Source organism: Ursus americanus, chromosome 13 (genome assembly GCF_024610735.1).
Source record: "Ursus americanus isolate L20-20 chromosome 13, mUrsAme1.1.p, whole genome shotgun sequence".
Classification (NCBI taxonomy): domain Eukaryota; kingdom Metazoa; phylum Chordata; class Mammalia; order Carnivora; family Ursidae; genus Ursus; species Ursus americanus.
Window position 1 is genome coordinate 64735551 of NC_142139.1, and position 27591 is coordinate 64763141.

General features: G+C 36.0%; 1 protein-coding gene across 3 annotated transcripts in view; it reads right to left on the minus strand.

Annotated features, from left to right (window-relative positions):
• ELP3 (elongator acetyltransferase complex subunit 3) overlaps positions 1-27591 on the minus strand; it is a 121139-nt gene that overhangs the window by 61653 nt on the left and 31895 nt on the right. For all 3 annotated transcript variants that reach the window (XM_045774118.2, XM_045774117.2, XM_045774116.2), the window contains 4 exons: positions 16645-16715; positions 15777-15840; positions 14343-14411; positions 11080-11234 (listed from right to left, as the gene is read on the minus strand). In XM_045774118.2, the coding sequence (XP_045630074.2) occupies positions 11080-11234; positions 14343-14411; positions 15777-15840; positions 16645-16715 (359 nt within the window). The remainder of the gene's footprint in view (positions 1-11079; positions 11235-14342; positions 14412-15776; positions 15841-16644; positions 16716-27591) is intronic.

Here is a 27591-nt window from a genome sequence, read left to right on the forward strand (position 1 = left end):
TCTATTATCTTCTGGAAACTGTTTACATGATACACTCCAGGAAGGCTATGGCATCAAAGAACACTTCTCATTGCTATCAATTTGTTGCAGTCCTCTGTTAAAGCCTCTGTCATTAATAAGGTCAGATATATCTTAGTCTACTCCTGCGTGAAATCCACTAGAGCTCTAGGCCCAAATTCCTGAAAACCTTATAGAACCTTCCTGCATGGACCTCAACCTGCTTAAATGAAATGGCAAAGTAAATAAAAATGGTACATAGATGAAATGTTAATTTTCATTAGTCATAATGTAAAAAACTCTCTTCCATATCTATAATCCCAAAATCGGTATGTAGAATCTACAAAATTCTTGGACAGCCAAAGATCTGTGTGAATTGCCAAATAACATCTGGGATTATTGATGCAATTCCTCAATAGTAGCATCACAGAACAAATTCTTTTTTGCTATAATTATATCTGGAAAATATCTCAATAAAATTTTATGCTCTGTACAATGACTGAGTTGGGTGTTTGATGATATAAAAATAACATCTTTTTTCCTTTTCCCTTTATTTTTTGAGACGGTGGTCAATTTTGCTTCCTGGATATTGGTTGCTATGTCAAGGGGGTCTATAAAACAGTAAGGTTCTGTCCAACACAAACCAAGGAAACAGAATTCTGATTTTTAAATGAGTACAACCTATGACAAACTAACCTGGTGACCTTGTGGTTTAGAGACTAATCAGGGATCCTTGCTCCCTATCATGCTAGTTGACAAGGTATAAGATATGTATAGGCAAAACAACCCATAACATTTTGGGTTTTGATTCTTTCAACAGCTGACAAGAATGCTATCAGACAGCTGAAGAACCAACAGCAATGCATTATTAATAGAAAAAAACCACAGTTATTACACATTCTCTTAACATTACATTTACATTCAAATTTAACAACTATATAAGGACTATAAATGCATTATAGAAAAGCTGTCGTTGCCAGAAAATAATTGCTAGATAAAAAATAACTTCCAAATACATCTTTTAGATAAACATTCTCATTCCAATAGAAATCTTCAAACTACAGGATGTCAGAGAAAGAAGTAATTTCAGACATAATTTAGTCCCACCTCATTTTTATAGATGAGGAAACTAAAGCACAGAACACGTTAAGTGGCTTAAATCAGGTAATAATGTAAGATAATCACAGAAATAAATGTGGAACCTAAGTCTCCTGATTCTTCATGCACAGTTCTTTCCACTGGGTCATTTCATAACGTTTCCTTAGTACTCTCTATCTGTAAGACATTATGCTAGCTATAAGGGATCTTCTCTCTTAAGAAGACATTCCCTATTAAAGGAAATAGGAAGGGGTGCCTGGGTGGCTCAGACAGTTAGGCATCCAACTCCTGATTTCAGCTCAGGTCATGATCTCAGAGTTGTGAGATTGAGCCCCACATTAGGCTCCTCGCTCAGTGTGGAGTCTGCTTGGGATTCGCTCTTTCCTCTCCCTCTGCCCCTCCCCTGCCCTCCCTCCCTCCCTCCCGCAAATCAATCAAATAAATAAATAAAAATCTAAAAACAAACAAACAAACAAAAAAAAACCCCAAAAACAAAAAACTAAAATCATATAGAACAGGCTCTCCTTGACCAAAATGGCATTAAATTAAAAATTGACGACCATGAGATATCAAGAAAAACTCCATGTTTTTGGAAATTTGGAAATTAAACAACCCATTTCTATATAATCCATGGGTCAAAATATAAAGGATTTAAAAAATATTTTGAATAGAATAATAATTATAAACAACATATCAAAGTTTATGGGATTCTGTCAAAGCAGGGCTTAGAGAAAAACCTAATGGTTTCAATACTTACATCAGAAAAGAAAAAAGGTCTATAATAATGGCCAGGCCTCTATACCTTACTAAGTCATAGAAAAAGAACCATAAAGTACCCCAAAGAAAGTAGAAGAAAACAAACAACAAAAAGTGAAGCGGAAATCAATGAAGTAGAGGACACAAAGTCAAAAGTCAGTTCATTGAAAAGAACAACAAAATTGATAAACCCCTAACTAGACTAATCAAGGAAAAAAAAAAAAAAAGAACACGGATTATCAGTATCAGGTTTGAAAGAGGGGTGATCACCAACATCCTACAGACATTAAAAGCATAATAAGGGAATTATGAACTTAATACCAAAAAGTTTGACAATCTGGATGAAGCAGACAAATTCCTTGAAAAATATAACTTACCAAAATAGATACAAATAAAACAGAAAATCTGAATATCCCTAGTTAGGAACTGACTTAATCATCTAACACCCTTCCATAAAGAAAACTTCAGCCTTGGATAATTTTACTGGTGAGTTTTAACAAACACTGATGGAAGAAAAAACATTCATTTTATTTGAACTTTTAGAAAACGGAGGAGGACACACTTCCTAACATACTTTATGGGGCTGGCATAATAATACCAAAAGCTAACAAAGAAATTACGAAAAAGAAAATTACAAACCACCCTCTCTCATGAACATATACACACAATCCTTTCCAAAGTATTAGCAAAATTATATATAAGAAGGATAACACATTATGACCAAATAGGGTTTAACCTAGGAATGCAAGGTTAGTTTAAAATTTAAAAAAAATCAAAGTAATCTACCTGATAAAAATATAGGAGGAAAATTATGTAATCGTCTGACTAGATAAAGAGAAGTAATTAGACAAATGAATTAATGATAAAACCGCTCAGCAAACTTCTTCAATCTAATAAAGGTACCTACAAAAAACCCCTCAAGTAACACTGCAGTTAATATTGAAATGTTTCCCCTGTGTTACTGGGAATAAGAAAAAGAGGCCCACTCTCACCACTTCTATTTACCACTGTCCTAATGTCCTAGCCATTACAATAAAGCAAGAAAAAGGATGCAAATCCAAAAAGAAAAATTAAAGCCTACTGTATTTGCAAATTAAGTGATTGTTTATGAAAAAAATCCTAGCAAATTTACAAAAACAACTTTTAGAACTAAGCAGTGAATTTATTAAGGTAATATAAGGTAATATACAAAAATCAATGTTATATCTATATACTATCTGTAAACCATCTGAAAACGAAATTTTTAAGAAGTTCAATTTCTGTAGCATCAACAGACACAAAAATATTTTGGAATAAATTTAACAAAAGGCTAATAACATCTCTACACTGGACATTTCTAAGAGAAATTAAAGAAGACCTAAGTAAACGAAGAGACAGACTATGTTCATGGATCAGAAGACTTAATATTGTTGTCAATTTCCTCCAAATTGTTCTATAGTTTTAACATGATCCCAATCCTAACACACTTTTTAGCAGAAATTGACAAGCTGATTCTAAACTTTATACAGAAATGCAAAGGAACTAGAATATCCAAGACAATCTTGAAAAACGATAAAGATGACTCACACTGCTTGACTTCAAGATATACTATGAAGCTACAATAATCAAGACAGTGTGTTATTGGCGTAAGAATTAAAAAATAGATCAATGGGACAGAACAGAGCCCAGCTCCACGTTTATATTCCATCAATTTTTGACAAAGCCACCAATATAATCCAAACGGGAAAGGGAAGTTTTTTGTTTTTTTTTTAAAGATTTTATTTATTTATTTGACAGAGATAGAGACAGCCAGCGAGAGAGGGAACACAAGCAGGGGGAGTGGGAGAGGAAGAAGCAGGCTCCTAGCAGAGGAGCCTGATGTGGCGCTCGATCCCACAATGCCGGGATCATGCCCTGAGCCGAAGGCAGACGCTTAACCGCTGTGCCACCCAGGCGCCCCGGAAAGGGAAGTTTTTAAACAAGTAATGTTGAAACAATCAGAGGTCTACCTATATGGGAAAAAAGAAATCTTGACTCCTACCTCACATTACATATAAAAATTATTCAAGATGGATCATAAGCCTAATTGGCTAGCTAAATATAAAAAACTAAAACTAGAACTAGAAGAAAACACAGGAGAGTAACTTCTTGTACTGGGAGTAAGCACAGGTTTAATAAAGACAATACAAAAGGCAATAACTATTAAAGCAAAAAAATGATAAATTAGACTTCATCAAAAGAAAAACTTCAGCTTAAAGTTAATCTTAATATAATGAATACTCAAGCCACAGACTGGGTTTTCATATTTGTAAAATATAGATCTAGCAAAAACTGGTATCCAGGATTTATAACAGCCCAATAAAAAACAGGCAAAAGATTTTAACAGATACTTCACAAAGGAAATATGTACAGAAAGTATAAGCACATGATAAAGTGTTCATCATCATTAGTCATCAGGAAAATGCAAATTAAAGCCACAATGAGATACCATTACACACCTACTAGAATGGCTAAAATTAAAGAGACTGACAACACCATATGTTGGTGAGGATGTGGAACAACCAAATGCTCATACATCACCCTCGGGAGTACAAATGGTACAACTACTTTGGAAAAATGTCTGGCAGTTTCTTATAAAATTAAACATAAAACAGAGCAGTTCTACTTCTAGCTTACCCAACAGAAATAAATACTACATTCACAGTAAGACTTGTACGAGTATATTCATTGAAGTTTTATCATAATAACTGCTAACTGGAAATAGCCCTGGTGTCCATCAATAGAATGGACAAGCTGTGGTCTATGCATACTACTCAGCACAACCACTGAAATACCCAACAACATTGATCAATCTCAAAATATTAAGCTCAGTTAAAGAAGCCTTACACAAAAGCGGATATGGTTATATGGAAGGGGAAAAAAGGGAATAACAGCTGCCTTTGGGAGATACAGGTGAGAATTCACTGGGAAGGGGCACTAGGAAACTTTCTGGGATGATGGTTATGTTCTATATCCTAATAGGGTTTTGATGCACAGGTATATACATTTATTAGAACTCATCAAATGATATACTTAAGATCTTTGCACTTGATTGTACGTAACTTTACTTCAAAGGAAAACACAGTGGACTAGTAATGATGTACATAATGATATATTTGGAAAGAAGTGTACTGAAGTCTGCAATGTATTTTGAAATGCATAAAAAAAAGAGGGATCCATGGATGAGTAGAAAAATGGATAGCTGGATAAGTATGTGATAAAGCAAGTACTGTAGAATCCAGGTGACAAGTATGTAGTGCTCACTGAAAAATTCTGGGTTTTTGTTTGCTTGTTTCATATAAAATACTGGGAAGAAAAACAGCAGTTAATATGACTGAGATCGTATTTTAGGTTGAACTGCCAATGTCAAGGATCCTGGTCACCATCCATGAAAATCTGGTTGACCAAGGGAGGAAGTAAAAGAGGTCAATATATAAAGTGAGGGGTGGGGAGTAAATTAGAGCCAAAGCCAATAAATGCAAGAAGTCTGAACTGTGCCTGAAAAAACGCCCAGCGCAGCAAGGCAGAAAATAGTCACATTTAAGCCTTCTGAGATTGCTTTTGCTTTCTTCTTAACTTCTGCAAGTCTATGAAACTGTCTTCTAGGCCTAGGATCCAGCATTATCTAGCACTCTAGCTTTTCCAAGATGCATAAGGACACAGCTGGAGGATTTAAAGTCATTGATGAGGGGCAAAATAGAAGAAGGAACGGAAATGAATTAAAAATTCTACTGGGAGAAGGTATGACTCACCCACTTCTTGATGGGTAACTACCCTTTGAAATTGCATCTATTGAAAACAGCCAAGAAGCATTAAAGACTGAATGTAAAATTGCTTCTGGGCAGGACTGATTAAAAAGGAATAAAACTATTTTAAAAGGTTACTCTGAGTTATTTGGCAATATTTGCATTCCAGTGAATGGGTGACTCAGATCCTAATGCTGGTCCTTTTCATCTCCAGAGCTATGATTTTTAAAGGACAACAGTCACCAGTAATTGTTGCTCTCTGGAGACAACTGACGTCTCAGTCTAGCTGATAGAAATGAGTGATTACCACTCTGCTTGATTTTATGCACCTTCACAGAAACCACACCTGCTTTGTCCTTGAACTCTTTTACTTAGCTTTCCAATTTTTCTATTTGCAAGGATAGAACATACTTTTTGCTACTAACTTGCTGTAAATAATAACCAGGTTCACTTTTGGGGACTTTTCCTTACCTTAACTTTTAATCTTTTAAGTAAAAAGCAAAACTTTAATCAGGTTTAAACATCGCTTAAACTTTGATCAGGTGAGACACTGGCTACCAAAGGAGGGTAACATGAGCTAACTGCAATATGAATGAAGACTTTTAACATTAAACATTATGGACTCGTCTGTCACTGTAATTTTTAACCTAACTTAGAATTAATCTTTTAAATTAAAACCTCTGCTATGCTAATGAAAGTCAGTATGGTGTATCTGTACTCAGCAATAACAACTAATAGCAACTAATCTTAAAACAAACATAAAGCTCATTACTTTACATCTGAGAAAGGTCAGCCACAAGGGGTTACCCAGCCAGTCTTCACAAATACCCTGGGTGCAAGATAACACAGAGAACAGAGAGGTAAATAGCTCATCCAAAAATTTTGAAGAAAACACATTATGTCCCAAACACAGTATCTCTGGGTTGCTCCCTTTCACAAAATGTTAACATTTGAAAATGGTTTTCTAGGTCTCTAGTTCTATAGTACAAACCAGACTACCATTTCTTTAAACTATGTAACATTTCCCTAAAAACTAAATACAATCTTTATTGTAGGGAGTTAGTAGCAAAAAATCTACCTCAACAAAACAAACAAGATGTCACAAATCAGCTTTATCCAGATTATCTCATAAAACTATAGAGACCAGGAGAAAAGAACAAAACATGTCAAATATGGGTTGGCATGATTCAGTATAACACTTATGGATGGTTTTATGGCTCCCAGATTGTACTTTTATTACTTCCCAAGAGCCATTCATGAAATTTGTTGCAATGAAGACTCAAATTATATGTAAATTTTCATCTGAAAGTAAAGTGTTTGTTGCCCTCTTGAGGTAAATTCAAGAACAGAAATAAAACAACGCTGGCTTGGCCTAGTCCATTACAGAAAGAAGCGTTCTTCTCCAACAGGCTTCTTCTACAAACATATCATGATCTGAAGCTGGATAGTTATAATATAAACTCTGTTTTTACCCCAATGACAGACAACTTACAAAAGGCGCTAAAATATTTCTGCAAAAATAAAGCTAAAACTTCACACCAAGAATAAAGCAAAAATTTTAAAGTTTCAATTGATAAAAATGTCAAACTAGCTGCATCCTAAAAATTCATTATGCAGACTTCCGTTAACCTAGCTCATATGACCCAGGGGACCCAAACTATAGATGGTGAAAAGCTCTGTGGCAAACTTTTATGGAGGCTGGGAGGGTGGGGTAAGTATACTCAATTCCACTTAATAAACAAGGTCTTTAACACGAGAAGAGTCGCACTGAGAAAAGGATATATAATATCTAAGTGCGGGTAGACAAATTCAGTGGTCTTGATAGATTATCCTGTTAGGGAATTCTCAGAGTTAAATGAATTTAAGTCAGTAATTCTGAGGTACTGTTGCCATTTCGATGTCATGAGGCTTTGAACTAATTAATGTTGTTTCCCCTCAAATTACGTTTTATTCTAAGCTATCATCTGATTTTCAGTATTAAGAAGAATGAGTTGGATTACATCATTAGTCCTCTAAAGTCTCAAAGACTTCAGTGTTTTACAAAGCATGATTTATATTCATGAATGATCAAGGTTTTGAATAAGCAGTAAAAATACGGTCATCATCTCATCTTGCTACTAAAGATCCTGTAGGAGGAAGAGATCACACCAGCCAGCTGTTGTTAAAAGTCCAGATTCATGGACATAGAATTAACCCGTCACATTCTCTAGAAGCAATCGAAGTATGCTCCTCACACACTCTCCCAGTTGCTGAACTCTTTATACAGATCTCTCGAGATACCTTGTAGCTAAGGGGGTAGGGAAAGTAGGAAGGACACAAAAGATGTCCCTATTCTAAGAGGTTGCCCTACCTAAGTTATTAGCTGTCAGTATTTGACCTACAGGTTGAGCATTCTTTCAAAATTCATTTACACATTTACTTATGGCTACTATGTGCCAAGAACCATTTTATTTACAGGTCAATGAAAACTACCCTTAGGTTCATTCAAACCTTGGTTGCACTTACCACTCTACAAAAAATTCTCTAAGAGAGGCACTATTTGAACAGCTTTGTAATTACCTATGTGACCCTCCCTACCCAATGTAAAAGAGAAGCTAGAAAAAAGCCTGAATGCAGGAAGAGGAGTGTAGAAAAACACTCAAGAGATCCTATTTCTTCCAATATTTTGAAGTTCTGATGATGTACACACGTGTGCTCATATACACACAGACACACACTTTCATACATCTTTGTACCTAGCATAGTTTCCTGGATTATAGCGAAGTTCAGGCTCTGAAAGCAAAGCTGCCTGGTTTCACAGCCCCACTCGGCCACCAACTACCTGTGTAACTTTGACAAGCTGCTTAATCTCTGTGCCTTAGTTTCCTTACCTGTAAAACAGGGATAATTTAAATACTCAACTCAGGGCGCCTGGGAGGCTCAGTTGGTTAAAATGTCTGCCTTCAGCTTAGGTCACGATCCCAGGGTCCTGGGATCGAGTCCCACATTGGGCTCCCTGATCAGCGGGGAGCCTGCTTTTCCCTCTTCCTCTGCCCCTCCCCCTGCTTGTGCTCTCGTGCTCTTTCTCTCAAATAAGTAAATAAAATCTTTAAAAATAAATAAATACTTAACTCAAAGGTTTACTGTGAGTTTTGAATAAATGAGTAAATATTTATCACAATGCCCAGCACATGATATACAGAGTAAACATGAATGTCCTCCTTTATCCCCATCTCCCATGTTCCTTCCTCCTCAGCTCTAACTAATGCCCATAATAATCATCACTCTACTACCGCTTCAATGCATTTACATTTTCTAAGCATTTACACACATTTCCATGTGCTTACTTTTCCATGCATTTACATTTATGTGCATGTAAAACCGTTCACAAAAATGATGGGATCCCTACTGTAAGAATTGTTCTAAAAATTGCTTTTTCACACAGTATACCTCAGAGACCTGTAACTCTTCCACATTAGGTGAACTTATCCATCTGCATGGCTATAAATGCCATGTATAGGTTGATAACCCCCAATTTTGCACTGCCAGCACAGATGTCTCTTGTATAGTCTACCTGAATCTCCACTTGAATATATCTTAGGTATTTCAAACTTAGCATATCCGAAGTAAAATTCTTGGTTTTCTCCCATATACCTGCTCTTCTCTCTGTCTTTTCCATCTCAGCATATGGCACCACCCATCAACCATTTCCTATAACCAAAAGTTGGGTATCACACTTGATTCCTTCCTCTTTCTTACCCCCAACCCAATTCAAAGCCCTGTCATTTGCAACAATGAAACAGAGTTCTAATCCATCCTCTCTTCTCCATCATTACTGCCACCACCCTCAACTGAGCTATGATGGATAGAATATTCTTTTTTTTTTTTAAAGATTTTTTTTTTTTAATTTATTTGACAGAGACAGACAGCCAGCGAGAGAGAACACAAGCAGTGGGAGTGGGAGAGGAAGAAACAGGCTTCCAGCGGAAGAGCCTGATGTGCGGCTCGATCCCGGAACGCCAGGATCACACCCTGAGCCGAAGGCAGACGCTTAACGACTGCACCACCCAGGCGCCCCGATATAATAGTCTTCTATCTGGCTTCTCACTTTTCCTCTTGTAATCCTTTAATCCATTAGCCAGTCAACAGACAGAATGACCTTCTTATCAACCTGAATGTGTCACTCTCCTGCTTAAAACCATTCATCTACTTCCTACTGCATTTCAAATAAAATTTTAGCTCCCCAAAAGCATTATATTCTCTGGCCCATACTTCACTCTGCAAGCTCACCTTATGACATTCTCTCCTTTGTTCACTGGAGTTTAGCCACACTGGCCTCCTCTCTGTTCCTAGAAGACCCCAAGATCATACCTATTTCAGTGACTTCGTCTTAGTTTTTCTGTTCTTGGCCTGATTCCTCCTTATATTTCGGGTCCCAGCTTAAATATTACCACTTCGTCTAGAGAATAATCTTATTCTTTATCATAGTAGTCTATTTCTACCATAGCATTCCTGTTTATTCGTTGAACTAGTAGAAATAAGCACCACAAGGGCAAGGACAACATCCTTCTTATTCCCAGTGCCTAAAGCAGTGCACAATACCTAGTGGGCCTTCCATAAACATTCAGTAAATAAGAGGGACTAGTATATGGTAATTAACTAGGTTTTCCTGAAACTTCAGAAAATAAAAACTACTTCAAGACTCACTTTTTAAATAACTGAACTATATATAAAACATTAGTATTCTTCTTGCTAAAAACTGAGATATGAGATATCAAAAGAATGTATAATTCTCTTTTGTCAACTACAATGAATAAGTCATATCATTCATGAACGGAATCATTTAGTAATTATTAAGAACAGAAGTTATTAAATAAAAAACACTTGTTTTGCTGACTTCATGGCAGCCAGATGTTTTACATAAAGTGTACCCCTAGTGCTCTTTTTGAGTGGTTAAATGTCTGCGAAAAACTCAACCACTCAAATCAAAACTACCCCTGTAGTTTAGACCAGCCTAAGGTTGAAAAACCTTCAGTGATTATATGAATCACTCTTTCTCAGAGAATACTAATGTCAATGAACCATACTCACTTATTAAAAAAAATAATTTTTTCAATGAAAACAATCCTTTCCCACAAAAGGGATGTAACTATGAGAACTAGGAACGTGTAAGGTGATGGATGTTAACTAAGCTGACTGTGGTGACCATTTCACAATATATGTACGTCCTTATGCTGTACACCATAAACTTTTACAATGCTGTAGGTCAATTACATCTCAATAAACTAGAAAAAATGTATTTTAATTATAGCCGATCAAAAATATGCAAACAAAAGGAACAAAATTCACCCCCACCCTACCCCCCGCCACTGCCAAAAAAGAACTAGGAATATAGATGTAGAGCAGAAGGAATTCTCACAGGCTGTGGCTAGGAGGATAAGTTGACAACCACTCTGGAGAAGACCGTAAAATAAGGATTTCTTACTTGACTGCCTCGTAAATATTGTTGGAGGTATGTCCTGATAAGGCATCATGTAAATTTCGAATAAAATAATCTCTGTATTCTTCTGGAAGGGCCATAAATGTTCCACCCATCACAATAAACTCCACTTTATCCACACTGTGACCAAGTTGTTTTAACTGAAATACATATAAATTCATCAGCATTAGACAGATATGGTCAACTACCCTAAGAAGGCACTGCAAATTTCTAATTTTATTTTGTAGTGTTTTCATCAGTATAGTTTAAAAATGAAAAGCAATTAAACATATTTAGCAAATTCTGTGGATTAAAAAAATAGACTCCAGAGTCTGAAAGAAAAAAAAATTATAGCTCATTGAGGGAAAGGAAGAATTAAAAAGAATCAGCAAGAAGCTTAACATCAATACCTATGTGGAAATTAAAAAACACATGGAATATAAACTAGAAAGCAGGAAGAGCAAATATAATAATATAATACAATATGCAATATAATAAACAAATATTTATTGATTATGTATTTTTATGTCAGAACTTCTGGTAAGCCTTGGGGATGAAAAAGATGACTATATGAAACATAATCAGGACTTGATGCCAATGGAAGAAAAAGAACACTACATTAGAAATAAAAATTAAGAAGGCAGTTTTAACTCAAAACTTTAAAGTTTTAAATCAATTGTGAAGATTATGAGCACAGGTGGCACTGCTCTCTGGAGGGAAAAAAGGAAAATAAAAGTCCGATTGATGAAATACGAAATATAATCTCTCTCTACTAGGGGAGAGAATGGTACAGATTTTTCATTTTGTCAACTATAATAAGCCAAGATTCTAAATTTTAAAAACAGGTATTTAAATTTCTTAGGTTCTTCAAAAAATTAAAAATAGAAAATCAGTATGATACAGTAATTCAACTACTGAGTATCTAGCCAAAGAAAACAAAAACACTAATTCAAAAAGATATATGCACTCCTCTGTTTATTGCAGCATTATTTACAATAGCCAAGTTAGGAAAGCAACCCGTGTGTCCACTGATAGACAAATGGATAAAGATGTGGTATATAATGATGTCTGTATGTTGACTAACATAACATAATAAAAAATTAAAAACAAAAAAAAGATGATGTGGTATATATAGACAATTGACTATAACTCACCCATAGAAAACAATGAGCTCTTGCCATTTACAACAACATGGAGGGAACTAGAGGGTATTGTGCTGAGTGGAATAAGTCAGAGAAAAACAAATACCATATGATTTCATTTATGTGTGAAATCTAAAAAACAAAAACAGATAAACAAAAAGCAGAAAGACCCATAAATGCAGAGAACACACTGATGGTTGCCAGAAGGTAAGTGGGTGAGGGGATGGACAAAATGGGTGAAGGGCAGTAGGAGATACAGGCTTCCAGTTAAGGAATGAATCAGTCATGGAATGAATAAGTCACAGGGATAAAAGGTACAGCATAGAAAATATAGTCAGTGATACTGTAACAGGGTTGTATAGTGAGCGATGGTAGCTACAGGTGTGGTAAGCATAGCAAAGCAAAGCAAACTCGTTGAACCATTAGGCTGGACACCTGAAACTAATGTAACGTTGTGTGCCAACTACAATTAAAAAAAAATTTGTTGCCACATCTTAGGCTTGAGAAAAACTGGGTCAAGTGGACTACCAACTTATGAACTCAAATTAATGCACTATGTAAAGGATGTCTACACTTAATATGGACAAAAAGGTACCTTTTAAAGTGTTTCTGAAAATGGCAAATAAGAATTTATACATATGTATATCTTTATGTATGTAAATCATATTCATACATACATATACATGCAAATATGTATTTAAGTATACATGTAAGGTGTGTGTACACACACACACACACACACTCACACACTAAAAGAAAGCTCTCTATCTGTGATTGTTTACAGAGCAAAATCATTCTGGTAGCTTTTTCAAGATATCTTGCCAGGACCCTAAACCACACTTAATCAGAACTCCAGAGGTGAAATGCTGGCATATAATTTGGAAAAGATACTCAGGTGATTCTAGTGCATTTAGAGCTAAGAAAAGAATCACTGGGGCGCCTGGGTGGCACAGCGATTGAGCGTCTGCCTTCGGCTCAGGGCGTGATCCTGGTGTTATGGGATCGAGCCCCACATCAGGCTCCTCCGCTATGAGCCTGCTTCTTCCTCTCCCACTCCCCCTGCTTGTGTTCCCTCTCTCGCTGGCTGTCTCTATCTCTGTCAAATAAATAAATAAAATCTTAAAAAAAAAAAAAGAATCACTGCTCTGTGGTAGTTACTAAATCTTTTAAAACCCATTTTCTTTTCGTAAACATAAAAATTTCATATGGTATTGAAACATTTTAAACATTTAAAACGAAACATTTTAAAAAGGAAACTGAAGCAATGGTCAGTTTAGAACATCGTAGGTTCCACCCAGGTGGGGTCCTCTCCTACAGCTGACAATCCTGATCCACGTGTGCTTGGGTGGCAGTGAAGTGAAAAATCTGAACTGGCTGGTATTCACTAATACTAGTTAGATAAATGCAGAAATGACTTAATGACCGTGGGTATACTACTTCCTATTAGAGATTCTGTAGTTGCCCTACTAGATGTTACTGTAAAAATTAGTGTTCACGCTTTTTTAAATTGGGTAAATTCAAAATAGAATTGTAAAAAAACTATATTAATGCTCAGATTTCCCAAACAGCAAGGCTATTTACACAGGACTTGTTTTTAATCAGTTACATTGAAGTATAATTTACATACAAGAAAATGAATTAATTTTTAAGTGTACAACTGGATGAATTTGCTTAAGTGTCTAGAGTTGTGTAACTACCACCACAGTCATGATACAGAACAATTTCACGACTCCCAAAAGTTCCTCATACTGTTTTGCAGTCCCACCCTGTCAAACCAGGCACAATACTTTTTATGTGGCTTATGGAAGCAAAAATTCAATCCATCCACCTACTGTCTAAGAACTTCCACACACCTACATTTGTAAATTTCATATGGTAAATGAGCTTGTAGAAGTTGAAAGAAATTTAGAGAATATAAAACGCTTAAAGAAAATAATAGAGTCTCTACAGGAAGTAGCGTTTCTGACCTTGCTGGGTATTGCAAAATAGTCTCCCTCCTTCAGATGGATATTAAAAACTTACCGAGGGGAAAGACACTCTTTTAGTTATTTCGGGTTCAACTCAAATCAAACGATAATACCTTCTGTGTACAAAAATCTAATTTAAAAATGCTTTTTAAAAACTTACCTGTTCTATTCGGTGTCTTGTCTGTAGATAAGGGTCATATCTCGCACGGATAGCTCGCATGGAGGTTGGCTAAGAAAAAAAGAGAAAAGTCTCCTGCTGGCCTCACATTCAATAAAAAATAAAAAGTAGTTTCAAAAGGACTGTATTAAAAATAAAATTCTCTTGTGCTCCTTCCTTCTTCAGTCTTGTTAGGGATCCAAACAATGTCCTGAATAGCATGCGGCTAGTCTCTACCCCACTGTCTTAAGTATCTAACGGCAGGGCGTCTCCTTGAATCGTATTTATCTTTGTGTAAACACTTACGAAATCTCCAGGCTCACTTTCTGCTGGAGCAGAAAGCGGCGGCTAAGGGACAGAAATGACAGGGAGCCTTTTCACCAAAGAATTCCTTTTGTATTTTTAAAAACTTGAACAATGGAAAACAAGTAAAAAGTGAAACGCCATATATAAGAAAAAGTCCAGTGGTTTGCTGGCTGCTGACCTCTTCTGAAGAGGCTGACTGCTTCAAAAGCCTGCTTGCTGTTCTCCTGCTTGCACCTTGTCCCTACTCTAATTCTTTACCCACACAGCATCAAATGATCTTTTAAAACACGACACTGGAACAGATCATCCCCCTGCCTTCAACCTTAATGGCTTCTCGTGACACCTATAATAAAATCCAAACTTTCTGCCCAGCTTACAAACTCCTATGTCATCTGTCTCTCCAATCTCATTCTTCCCCTTACCCACTAAGTCCTGGTACACCCCACTGTCGTTCCTGCTACGGCTCCTTGTTCTAGCTATTCTCTCTGCTGGAAATGCCCTCTCCCGCTATTCCTGCATGGCTCCTTCATGTCATTTGGGATTCAGTGCAAATATCTCCTCAGACAGTCACTTCCCAACCACCCAGACTAAAGTATCTACTCGGCTTCTACGGCTCTAACTCAATTTTACTTCTGTGCTTAGCATTTACTAGTACCTGACATTTTCTTCTTTTTTGTCTATCTCCATTAGAACGTAAATTCCATAAGATCAGGGGCTTTGTCCATTTTTTGCTGCTGAAGAAGCAGTATAATGTGGTGGTGAAAAACAAAGAATTCAAAACCTGGCTCTGTCACTTATTAGCAGTGTCTCTCTAGGCCAGGTGTTTAGGACTTCTAAGCCTGTTTCCTTATTCATAAAACCAGGATAATAACAGTGTCTACCTTCAAAATGCTGCTGTAAGGTTTCAAGTTGTAAAAGCACTTAGAATAGCTGGACATATATAACAAGTGCTTATATAAGTATTTTTCCAGTGACTAGAGCAATATATGTAGACATTCAGCAAATATTTGGTGAACACCTTCTATAATCAGGACAAAAAATATAAAAAAATTTAAGAAAGCCAGTACTTGTATGAGCACACAATAGGTAAAGTATGTTACATGTCCTCAGGACAACTTCACATTACTTTACCTCATATCCAGTATAAGACTGGGTTGAATATTCAAAATCTGAATCAGGTCCACCGGGACAGTATCTGCCAAAACAACCAAAAAATGATGTCAGACACAAAAGTCAGTTCAGACTGTCAGATACAGTCTAGTTCAAGTATCTGCAGTCTCCATAAAATCCTGAGAGCAAACAAGATTCATTTTCAAATCCTAATAGAAGAGTCCATCTTTGCAGTATCTACAATTAATATATTTTCTATGAACAAGTAAACACAATGAACATATAAGGAACATTATTATAGTCATTGTCGGAATGTTGCAGTCACTGTTATTTTAGAAGTTTAAGCTTTTAGGGACAAGGAACAGGATCTAAGTTTTCCTAGGTTTGGAATGGCTCACAGTGCTCGCTTGGTAACTATACTTAAAAAACCTTTCTCTCATTTAATCTTCCTACCTAGAATCATGCATGTTCTTCTGCCTATTTTTCCAATTATCTAAATTTAAGAAGCTTAAAAGTTATTTATAAGGACAACTTTTTAATCTGATACTTTTCTGATCCAAGCTCATTTTATACTTCTGACATTTAGAATTTAGGCAGTTCATATTTCCACGTTTCATTTATCAAGTTACAGACTGTCACTCTTGAGTTCTATAACCTCTGTTTTTCTTATTGTTTATTGCAACATATTAAAATCTTTGTATGTTTCCTTTTTAAAGCAGTGAAACATCCTATCAATGGCTGCTTGTTTCAAAGAACTTTTAGTTAGTTTTAAAATCAAAATTAACGAAGTTTTAAATATTACCAGCATGCACTGATTAAAACTCTAGGGGATTAACTAATTCATTTAAAATACACATGCACACAACTTATGAAAATCATCCATACTTACACGCATATATTTCCTGTAAAACTGATGTGTGGGCATCTGTGGGGTTTGCACATCACAGCCACAACAGCAATCTACAAAAGAAAGATTAATAAAAAAGCTATTATGGAATAGTGAATACACAATCCTGGAGAGTGGCTATCTCTCAGAAGGAGGGAAAGGAATGCAATCAGAAAATGGCACATAAGGAAAAAAACAAAAAGAAAATGGCACATAAGGGGCTTCAATGTATCGGTAACACTGTATTTCTTAAGCTGAGCAGTGGTTAAAGGGTGATCTCTTTTTAATGTTTTTAATCTCTAAAATATACAAATGGACTTATATACTAGCTTGGATTATATTTTACCTATAAATTAGTGCAAAATAAGGAATTAATAATTTTCAAAGTCAGAGTGATTCTATTCTCTCACTCTATTTTACTAAAATAGCCTACAAGACAAATTTACTTTATGCAATAAAGATATAAAATTACATCTAAGCCTAACCTTTGCAAGTCAACCTCCTCACGGATATACTGATCTCAATATTTAGAGCAGACATTATTAAACTAGGAGCTATACTTCAGAGTATGTACAAAATATTCTCAGAGGGGTCTGTCAGAGCCCTCCTGGTCTGAGGACAGTATGTGCTTCAGAAAGGGGATGATGACAGAGATAGAAGTATGGGGTACTGGGTGTTATACACAAATAATGAATCATGGAACACTACATCAAAAACTAAGGTGTACTGTATGGTGACTAACATAATAAAAAATTATTATAAAAAAAAAGAAGTATGGTTACATATGGGGGGAGTTGGCCAAATAAGGGTATAGACTAAGGTGAATATAAGCCAGGTTTCTTACTATCAGGGAAGGAAGTTATAAATATGAACAGGGAGAGAACTTGGATAGAATGGAAGGTATTGCTGTGAACTCTCAGTTTTCAATAAATATACTGATATACAATATAAATGCAAACGTGTTCTGTGTATGTGTGTACACACAGGTATGTATGTATACGTATGTATTTCCTGGCTTGGATCACTGACTCGGTCTAGGAGCAGCAACACCCGAAGAGCAATGAGTGTATCAGCATTCAGATCTTGGTTTCTAAACACCCTTCTCCAGTGAAAAAAACGAGGGCTCCTTGGAGAAACAGTTGATTCCAGACGTGGCGCAAAGAAAGAACAAGGTGAGCCTGGAACATTTTATTATGACAGAAAGCTAGAAACTGATCAAAAAATGATGGGGACATTTTAGAAAGACACAGAAACCAGCCTGAAAGGGCTCTCACTGGTCAAATCAGGGATCATTTGTACATAAAAATAAATAATAACAGTAACAGATTATAACCCACCAAACTGGAAACCATTAATCCATTCATACAAATAAATGAATGAGTAAACTGAAAATCTGATAAGGAATAAAATACTTACATAGTTTCAAAGTACTTCACCACACAAAACTTTTTAATTACAAAATGGAAAAGATTAACTTTACAGAGGAGAAGCTTGGTAGACACTACCTTGATCAAAGCAAAAAATATCAGAATGAAGAACAGAGCGCTTCTTGATTTCAAACTATACTACACAATATGATATTGGCATAAAAACAGACACATAGACCAATAGAACAGGAATAGAAAGCCCAGAAATAAACCCCTCATATAGGCTCAGTTAATTTACAACAAAGGAGCCAAGAATATAAATGGGGAAAAAACAGTCTTTTCAATAAATGGTGGTGAGAAAACTGGAGATCCACATGCAAAAGAATAAAACTATACTACTATCTTACATAACACACAAAAATTAACTCCAAATGGATTAAAGACTTGAATGTAAGACCTGAAACCATAAAACTCCTGGAAAAAAAACACAGGCAGAAGTTCCCTGACACTAGTCTGGGTGTTGAAGTTTTGAACCTAACTCCAAAAGCAAAGGCGACAAAAGCTTCTGCACAGCAAAGGAAACCATCAACAAAAGGGAAAAGCAACCTACTGAACTGGAGAAAATATTTGCAAATCATACATCCAATAAGGGGTTAATATCCAAAATGTAAAACTCATCTCAATAGCAAAAACCACATATGATTAAATAATGAGCAGAAAACTGGGACAGATATTTTCCCAAAGACATACAGATGGCCAGCAGGCACATGAAAAGATGTTCAACATTAATAATTATCAGGGAAACGCACATTAAAACCATGAGATATTACCTGTTAGAATAGCTACTATGAAAGAGATAAGAAAGAACAAGTGTGGGTGAGGATGTGGAGAAAAGGGAACCTTCATGCACTGTTGGTGGGAATACAAATTGGTGCAGCCACTACTGAAAACAGTATGGAGGTCAAAATTAAAAATAGGCCTACAATATGATCCAGCTATTCCACTTCTCGGTATTTGTCCTAAGAAAATGAGAACACTAATTTGAAAAGACATATGCACCCCTATGTTTGCTGAAACATTGTTTATGATAGCCAAGATATGGAAACAACCAAAGTGTCCATCAATGGATGAACGGATAAAGAAGGTGTGGATAAAGAATGAAATTTTGCCATTTGTGACAACATGGATGGACCTTGAGGGTATTAAATGGCAGATGAAATAAGTCAGAAGAGAAACACAAATACCATATGATTTCACTTATATGTAGAATATAAAAAAGAAAACAAAATAAAACCCATATATACAGAGAACAGACTGGGAGTTATCAAGGAGGGAGGGGGCTAGGGGATGGACAAAACAGGCGAAGGGGGTCGACTGTATGATGATGGATGGTAATGAAACTTATTGTGGTTATCATTTTGTAGTGTATACAATTATCAAATTATTATCTTATACACCTGAAGTTAACATGATATATATCAATTTTACCCCAATAAAAATGTTACATACCAATTTTACCTCAATGAAAAAAAAAGAACATTATCAGTGACAGGACAAATTGAAACTATATACCACCTTATAGGATACCATAAGAACGCATTATCACTTCTATGCTGTTCCTGCCAAAAATGCATATCCTGAATCTAATTATGGGGAAACATCTGATTAAGCCAGATTGAAGAACATGCTACAAAATAACCTGTCTGAAATCTTCAAAAGTGTTAAGGCAATGAAGTCAAGGAAAGACAGGAAGTGTCCAGACTAAAGAGACATGACAATCAAATGTAACACATGTCTCTGAACTGGGTTCTGTAGGTCATTATTGAAACAGTGGGTGAAACTTGAACAAGGTCTGAGGATTAGATGACAGTATTTATCAGTGTTAAATTCCTGAATTTGACACCGTGTTGTGGTGATATAAGAAAATGTCCTTATTTGTAGGAAATGCACACTAAATTATTCAAAGGCAACTTACTCTGCAACAGATTCTCAAGCGGTTCAGGTTTATACTAGACCTTCAATTCTTCTGTAGGTTTGATTATTTTTCATAATAAAAATTAATAAAATTTAAGTCATTAAATAGTGATAGTGATCTAGAGAAAGTCCAAAATTTATAAAAAATTGCAAATCTGAATGAAAACTTAAATTTTCAAAGAAATGCTTTTATTTAAAATGAGCCACAACTACATATACCACTGATGAGGTCAGTCTAACTCAATCTTTAATTTAATTTAAATCTTTTATTGAGGGCCCAGTACATAGGCCAGGTTCTAAGCTCACAAAGCAAATGGCCCTTGAGACTACAAAAATATTAATGCACTGCTTCTGTCCTCTGAAATCAGACCTGTCTAGGGGAGCAAAAAACATAGAAAACAGGCTATTTAAAACCACATGGTAAGGGGGGCGCCTGGGTGACTCAGTTGTAAGCGTCTGCCTTCGGCTCAGGGCGTGATCCTGGCGTTGTGGGATCGAGCCCCACATCAGGCTCCTCCGCTGGGAGCCTGCTTCTTCCTCTCCCACTCCCCCTGCTTGTGTTCCCTCTCTCGTTGGCTGTCTCTCTCTCTGTCAAATAAATAAATCTTTAAAAAAATAAATAAATAAATAAAATAAAATAAAATAAAAAAATAAAACCACATGGTAAGAGGGATGTAGAAAATACTAGGAATGCCAAAGAAGGCAATGAATTAGCCCTTACCAAGGAAGTCAGGGAAGCCTTCCTGAGATGCTAACAATTGTGCTGATTAAGAATTAATTGATGGGGTGCTTGAGTGGCTCAGTTGATGATCTCAGGGTGGTGAGACAGAGCCCCGTGTTGGGCTCTACGCACAGTGTGGAGTTTGCTTGTCCCTCTCCCTCTGCTCCTCCCCCCGCTTGCACTCGCATGCACGCACTCTCTCTCAAAATAAAATAAAATTAAATAAATAGAATAAAAATAAAGAGACAGGGTAAGGTGGGGCTAGGGAAGCAAAGTGCTGTAGTTTCCAAACAGTTTTTAAGCAGCAGAACTCTCCTTTGAAGTAACATTTTCCTTAGAACCTCAATTTATGAAAGAGATAAAAGCTACAGCCCTGGGTGAAATGGCAATGTACCTGCTCCTATGGCGTCCCTACTCATTATTCCCCATAGTCGCTCCAAAAGACTTCTACAGAACTCTACTTTTGCAATTTAAAAATTACCGGTAAGTCGAAAAAACAATGACTTTGGAGTCAGTCAGGGAGATGTAGGTTTGAATCTTTTCTCTGCCCCTTACTATGTATTTTCTTATTTTGAAAAACGCAGACAATACTACCTACCCCTCAAAACTGTTTTGAGGATTAAATTAGAAACACAGTGGCCAGTATGTAACAGGTGGGCAACATATAGTAGCTGTTGTTATATTTAATACTGATACTACTACTAATAATAATAATCATGGTATTCTAAGGAAAACAAACAAAAACTCAAATACAAACTCAAAATGGATCACAGACCTAAACGTAAAATCAAAACTATAAAACTTCTAGAAGGTAACACAGGAGAATATCTAGGTGACCTTGGGTTTTGCAATGAGTTTTTAGATCAACACCAAAAGGATGATCCAGAAAGAAAAAAACTGGTAAACTGGACTACATTAAAATTTGAAAGTTCTGTTCTGATAAAGATACTCTTAAGAGAATGAAAAGAAAGACTCAGAGAAAATATTTGCAAAACACATGTCTGATGAAAGATATGTATCTTAAATATACAAGGAATTCTTAAAATTTCACAATAAAAAACCAAACAACCCATTAGGAATAGGCAAAAGATCCAAACAGACACCAGGTCAAATAAGATATACTAATGGCAATAATAATATGAAAGATACTCAACATATGTCATTTGGGAATTGCAAACTAAAACGAAATACTACCACACACCTCTTAGAATGGCCCAAATCCAGAACACGGACAATACCAAATGCTGACAAACATGTGGGACAACAGGAATTCTAATTGTTGGTGGGAATGCAAAATGGTACAGCCACTTTGGAAGACAGTGTGGCAACTTCACAAAGCTAAACCTAGTCTTACCATATGATCCAGCAATCATGCTCCTAGGTATTTATCTAAGTGAGTTAAAAACCTATGTGTACACAAAACCCTTCAGACATGTTTATAGCAGCTCTGTTCAATTTTGCCAAAAATTGGAAGCAACCCAGATGTTGGTGAATGGATAAACTGTGGTACATTCAGAAATGGAATATTATTCAGTTCTAAAAACAAATGAGCTGCATCAAGCCACTAAATTAAAAACACGTGGCATAACCTTAAGTGCATATTGCTAAGTGAAAGAAGCCAATCTGAAAAGGCTACATATTATTTGATTCCAACTGCATCTTTCTGAAAAAGGTAAAACTACAGAGAGAATGAATAGATCAGTTTACCAGAAGTTTGCAGCAAAGGAAAGGATGAATAGGGGAGTTTTAGGGCAGGGAAACTATTCCACATGATCCTGAAATGGTGGACACATGCCATTATGCATTGGTAAAACCCAAAAAATACACAACACCGCTGAGTGACCCCAGTATAAACTATAGGCTTTACTTAATAATAAGGTAGCACTATTGGTTCATCAATTATAACAACTGTGCCAAACCAATGCCAAGGGCAACCTAGGGAGGGAGGAAAGGAAGTATATGGGAACCCTGTGAACTTTCTGCTCAATTTTTAGGCAGACCTAAAACTGCTCTGCAAAAAACCAAACAAAAAACAAACAAAAAAACAAAAAACAACAACAAAAAAAAACACAAAACTCCAGAGTAACAACAGGAATAAAAGCATGAAGATCAGGATGTGTAGCAAACAGGGAATGACAATCTTACCTGTGTATGTGCTTCTGGTATTTTTATATTTTTACATTTTTTAAAGTTTTTAATTCCAGTTAGTTAACATCCAGTGTTGTATTAGTTTGAGATGTACAATACAGTGATTCAACAATTCCATACATCACCTGGTGCTCATCACAAGTGCCCTCCTTAATCCCCACCACCTATTTTACTCATCCCCCTAAACTCCTCCCCCCGGTAACCATCAGTTTGTACTATACACTTAAGGTCAGTTTCTTGATTTGTCTCTGTCTTTTTTCCCCTTTGCTCACTTATTTTGTTTCTTAAATTTCACAAATGAGTGAAATCATATGGCATTTGTCTTTTTCTGACTGCCTCATTTCGCTTAGCATATCTCTAGCTCCATCCATGTCATTACAAATGGCAAGATTTCATTCTTTTTAATGAATAATATACCATTGTATATATATACACCACATCTCCTTTATCCATTCATGAATCGATAGACACTTGGGCTGCTCCTGTAATTTGGCTATTGTAAATAATTCTGCAATAAATATAGAGGTGCATGTACCCTTCTGAATTAGTGTTTTTGTATTCTTTGGGTAAATACCCAGTAGTGTGATTGCTGCTTTGCAGGGTAGTTCTATTTTTAAATTTTTGAGGAACCTCCATACTATTTTCCACAGTGGCTGCACCAGTTTGCATTCCCACCAGCAGTACAAGAAGGTTCCTTTTTTTCCCCACATCCTTGTCAACACCTGCTGTATCTCTGTTGTTGCTTTTAGCCATTCTGACAAGTTGGCCACCATTGTGGTTTTGATTTGCATTTCTCTAATGGTAAGTCATAATGAGCATCTTTTCATGTCTTCTGGCCATCTGGATGTCTTCTTTGGAGAAATGTCTGTTCATGTCTTCTGTCCATTTTTTAATTGGATGGATATTGACTTGTATCAGTTCTTTATATATTTTGAATACTAACCCTTTATCGGGTATGTCATTTGTAAATATCCTCTCCCATTCAATAGGTTGCCTTTTAGCTTTCTTGATTGTTTCCCTTCGATGTGCAAAAGGTTTTTATTTTGATGTAGCTACAATAGTTTATTTTTTGCTTTTGTTTCCCTTGCCTCAGGAGACATAACTAGAAAAAGTTGTTATGGCTGATGTCAAAGAAGTTACAGCCTGTGTTCTCTTCTGGGATTTGTAAGGTTTCAGGTCTCACACTTAGGTCTTTAATCCATTTTGAATTCATTTTTGTGTATGGCGTAAGAAAGTGGTCCAGTTTCTTTCTTTTGCATGTTGCTGTCCAGTTTTCCCAATACCATTTGTTGAAGAGACTGTCTTTTTCCCAGATGTTCTTTCATGCATTGTCAAACATTAATCGACCATATAGTTCTAAGTTTATTTCTGGGCTTTCCATTCTGTTCTACTGATCTGTGTGTCTATTTCTGTGCCAGTATCATGCTGTTTTGATTACTGCAGCTTTGTGATAGGACTTGAAGTCTGGAACGGTGATCCCTCCAGCTTTGCTTCCCCCCTCCCCAAGATTGCTTTGGCTATTTGGAGTCTTCAGTGACTCCATAATGAATTTTACGATTGTTTGTTCTAGTCCTAAGAAAGATGCTATTGGTTTTTTGATAGGGATTGCATTAAATGTGTAGATTGTTTTGGGTAGGATGGAGATTTTAACAATATTTGTTCTTCTAATCCACGAGCATGGGATGTCTTTACATTTGGGTCTTCTTCAATTTCTTTCATTAGTGTTTTATAGTTTTCAGAGTACAGGTCTTTCACCCCTTTGGTTAGGGTTATTTCTAGGTGTCTTATTATTTTTGGTGTCATTGTAGACGGGTTTTCTTAATTTCTTTTTCTTAAGATTTTATTTATTTTAGAGAGAGACAATGAATGGGGTGAGGGGGCGAGCAGGGGAGAGGGAGAGAGAGAGAAAGAATCTTAAGCAGACTCCATGCTGAGCTTGGAGCCCGACATGCTGAGGTCAGAGCCCGACACCCTGAGATCACGACCTGAGCTGAAATCAAGAGTCAGATGCTTAACTGACAGCCACCCAGGCACCCCTTAATTTCGCTTTCTGATGCTTCATTATTGATGTATAAAAATGCAATGATTTCTCTACATTGATTTTGTATCCTGCAACTTTACTGAAATCGTGTATCAGTTCTAGTAGGTTTTTGGTGGAGTCTTTTGGGTTTTCTACATGCAGTATCATGCCATCTGCAAATAGTGGAAGTTTTACTTCTCCCTTACTGATTTGGATGGTTTTTATTTCTTTTTGTTGTATGATTGCTGCTGTTAGGTCTTCCTGTACTACGCTGAACAGAAGGGGTGAGACCGGACATCCGTATCTCGTTCCTGACCTTAGGGGAAAAGCTCTCAGTTTTTCCCCATTAAGGATGATATTAGGTGTGCGTTTTTCATATATGACCTTTATTATGTTGAGGTATGTTCACTCTAAACCAACTTTGTTAAGGATTTTTATGATGGATGTATGTTGTACTTTGCCAAATGCTTTTTCTGGGTCTATTAAAATGATCATATGGTTCTTTTCCTTTCTCTTATTGATGTGATGTATTTGTTGAATGATTTATGAATACTGAATCACCCTGGCCACCCAGGAATAAATCCCACTTAATTATGGGGAACAATTTTTTTTTAAATGTATTGTTAGATTCAGTTTGCTAGTATTTTGTTAAAGATGTTTGCATCTATCTTCATCATGAATATTGGCCTGTAGTTCTCTTTTTTAGTGGTGTCTTTACCTGGTTTTGCTATCAGGGTAAAGCTGGCCTCACAGAATGAATGTGGAAGTTTTCCTTACTATTTTTTTGGGATAGTTGGAGAGGAATAGGTATTAACCCTTCTTTAAATGTTTGGTAGAATTTACCTGTGAAGCCATCCAGGCCTGGGCTTTTGTTTGTTGGGAGTCTTTTGATTACTGATTCAATTTCTTTGCTAATAATCAGTCTCTTCAAATTTTTCATTTCTTCCTATTTCAGTTTTGGTAGTTTACATGTTTCTAGGAACTTATTTCTTGTAGGCTGTCTGATTTGTTGGCATATAGATTTTCATAGTATTCTCTTGTAATTTATTTCTTTGGTGTTGGTTGTTATTTCTCCTCTCTCATTTGTGATTTTGACTCCTTTCTTTTGTTTTCTTCTTGATAAGTCTGGCTAAAGGTTTATCAATTTTATTGATTTTTTCCCCCCAAAGAACCAGTTCCTGGTTTCACTGATCTGTTCTATTATTTTCTTAGTTTCTATATCACTTATTTCTGCTCTAATCTTTATTATTTCCTTCCTTCTGCTACTTTTAGGCTTTGTTTGTTCTTTTTCTAGCTCCTTTACATGTAAGAGAAGGTTGTTAATTTGAGATTTGTCTTGCTTCTTGAGGTAAATCTGTATTGTTATAAATTTCCCCCAGAGAACTGCTTTTGGAGCATCCCAAGGTTTGGGATTGTTGTGTTTCCATTTTTATTTGTGTCCGTGTACTTTTTAATTTTTCTTTTATTTCCCTGATTGATCCATTCATTGTTTAGTAGCATGTTATTTAGCCTCCATGTATTTGTAGCCTTTCCAGATTTTTTTCTTGTGGTTGATTTCTAGTTTTATAGTGTTATGGTCAGAAAAGATGCATGGTATGACTTCAATCTTCTTGAATTTGTTGAGGCTTGTTTTGTGGTCTAATATGTGATCTATTCTGGAAAATACTCCATGTACACTTGAAAAGAACGTGTATTCTGCTATTTTAGGATGGAATGTTTTGAATATATCTGTTAAATCCATCCGGTCCAATGTGTCATTCATAGCCACTGTTTCCTTGTTTCTGGTTGGATGATATGTCCATCAATGTAAGTGGGCTATTAAGCCCTCTACTATTATTGTATTACTATGGATTAGTCTTTTATGTTTGTTATTAACTGTTTAATATATTTGGGTCCTCCCATGTTGGGTGCATAAATATTTACAATTGTTGTATCTTCTTGTTGGATTGTCCCCTTTATTATTGTATAGTGTCCTTCTTTGTCTCCTGTTACAGTCTTTGTTTTAAAGTCTATTTTGTCTGATTTAAGTATTGCTAGCTTGGCTTTCTTTTGACATCCATTTGCATGATAGATGTTTTTCCATTCCCTCACTTTCAATCTACAAGTGTTTTTAGGTCTCGAGTGAGCCTCTTATAGGTAGCATATAGATGGATCTTGTCCAATATAAGTATCACTACCCTGGATTTCTTTTGATATACATTTGCACGAAAGATGTTTCTTCATCTCCTCACTTTCAGTCTGCAGGTGTCATTAGGTCTAAAATGAGTTTCCTGTAAGCAGCACACAGGTGGGTCTTGTTTTTTAATTCATTCTATCACCCTAAGTCTTTTGGAGCACTTAGTCCCTTTATAGTCAAAGTCATTATTGATAGGTATGTACTTATAACCATTTTATTCCCTGTTTTGTGGTTGTTTCTGATGTTTTTCTTTGATCCTTTCTTCTCTCTCTTTCATGGTTTGCTTGTTTTCTTTAGTGATATATTTGGATTCCTTTCTCTTTATTCTTTGTTAATCTACTAGTTTTTGATTTGTGGTTACCATTAGGTTTGTATATAACATCTTCTGCACATAGGAGTCTATATTAAGTTGATGGTTGTTTAAGTTTGAACCCATTCTTTACTCCTCTCCTCCCCATGTTTTAGGTATATTGTGTTATATTTTATATCCTTTTATTCTGTGAGTTCTGTAACTGCTTTTTTATATAAATATTCATTTTTACTG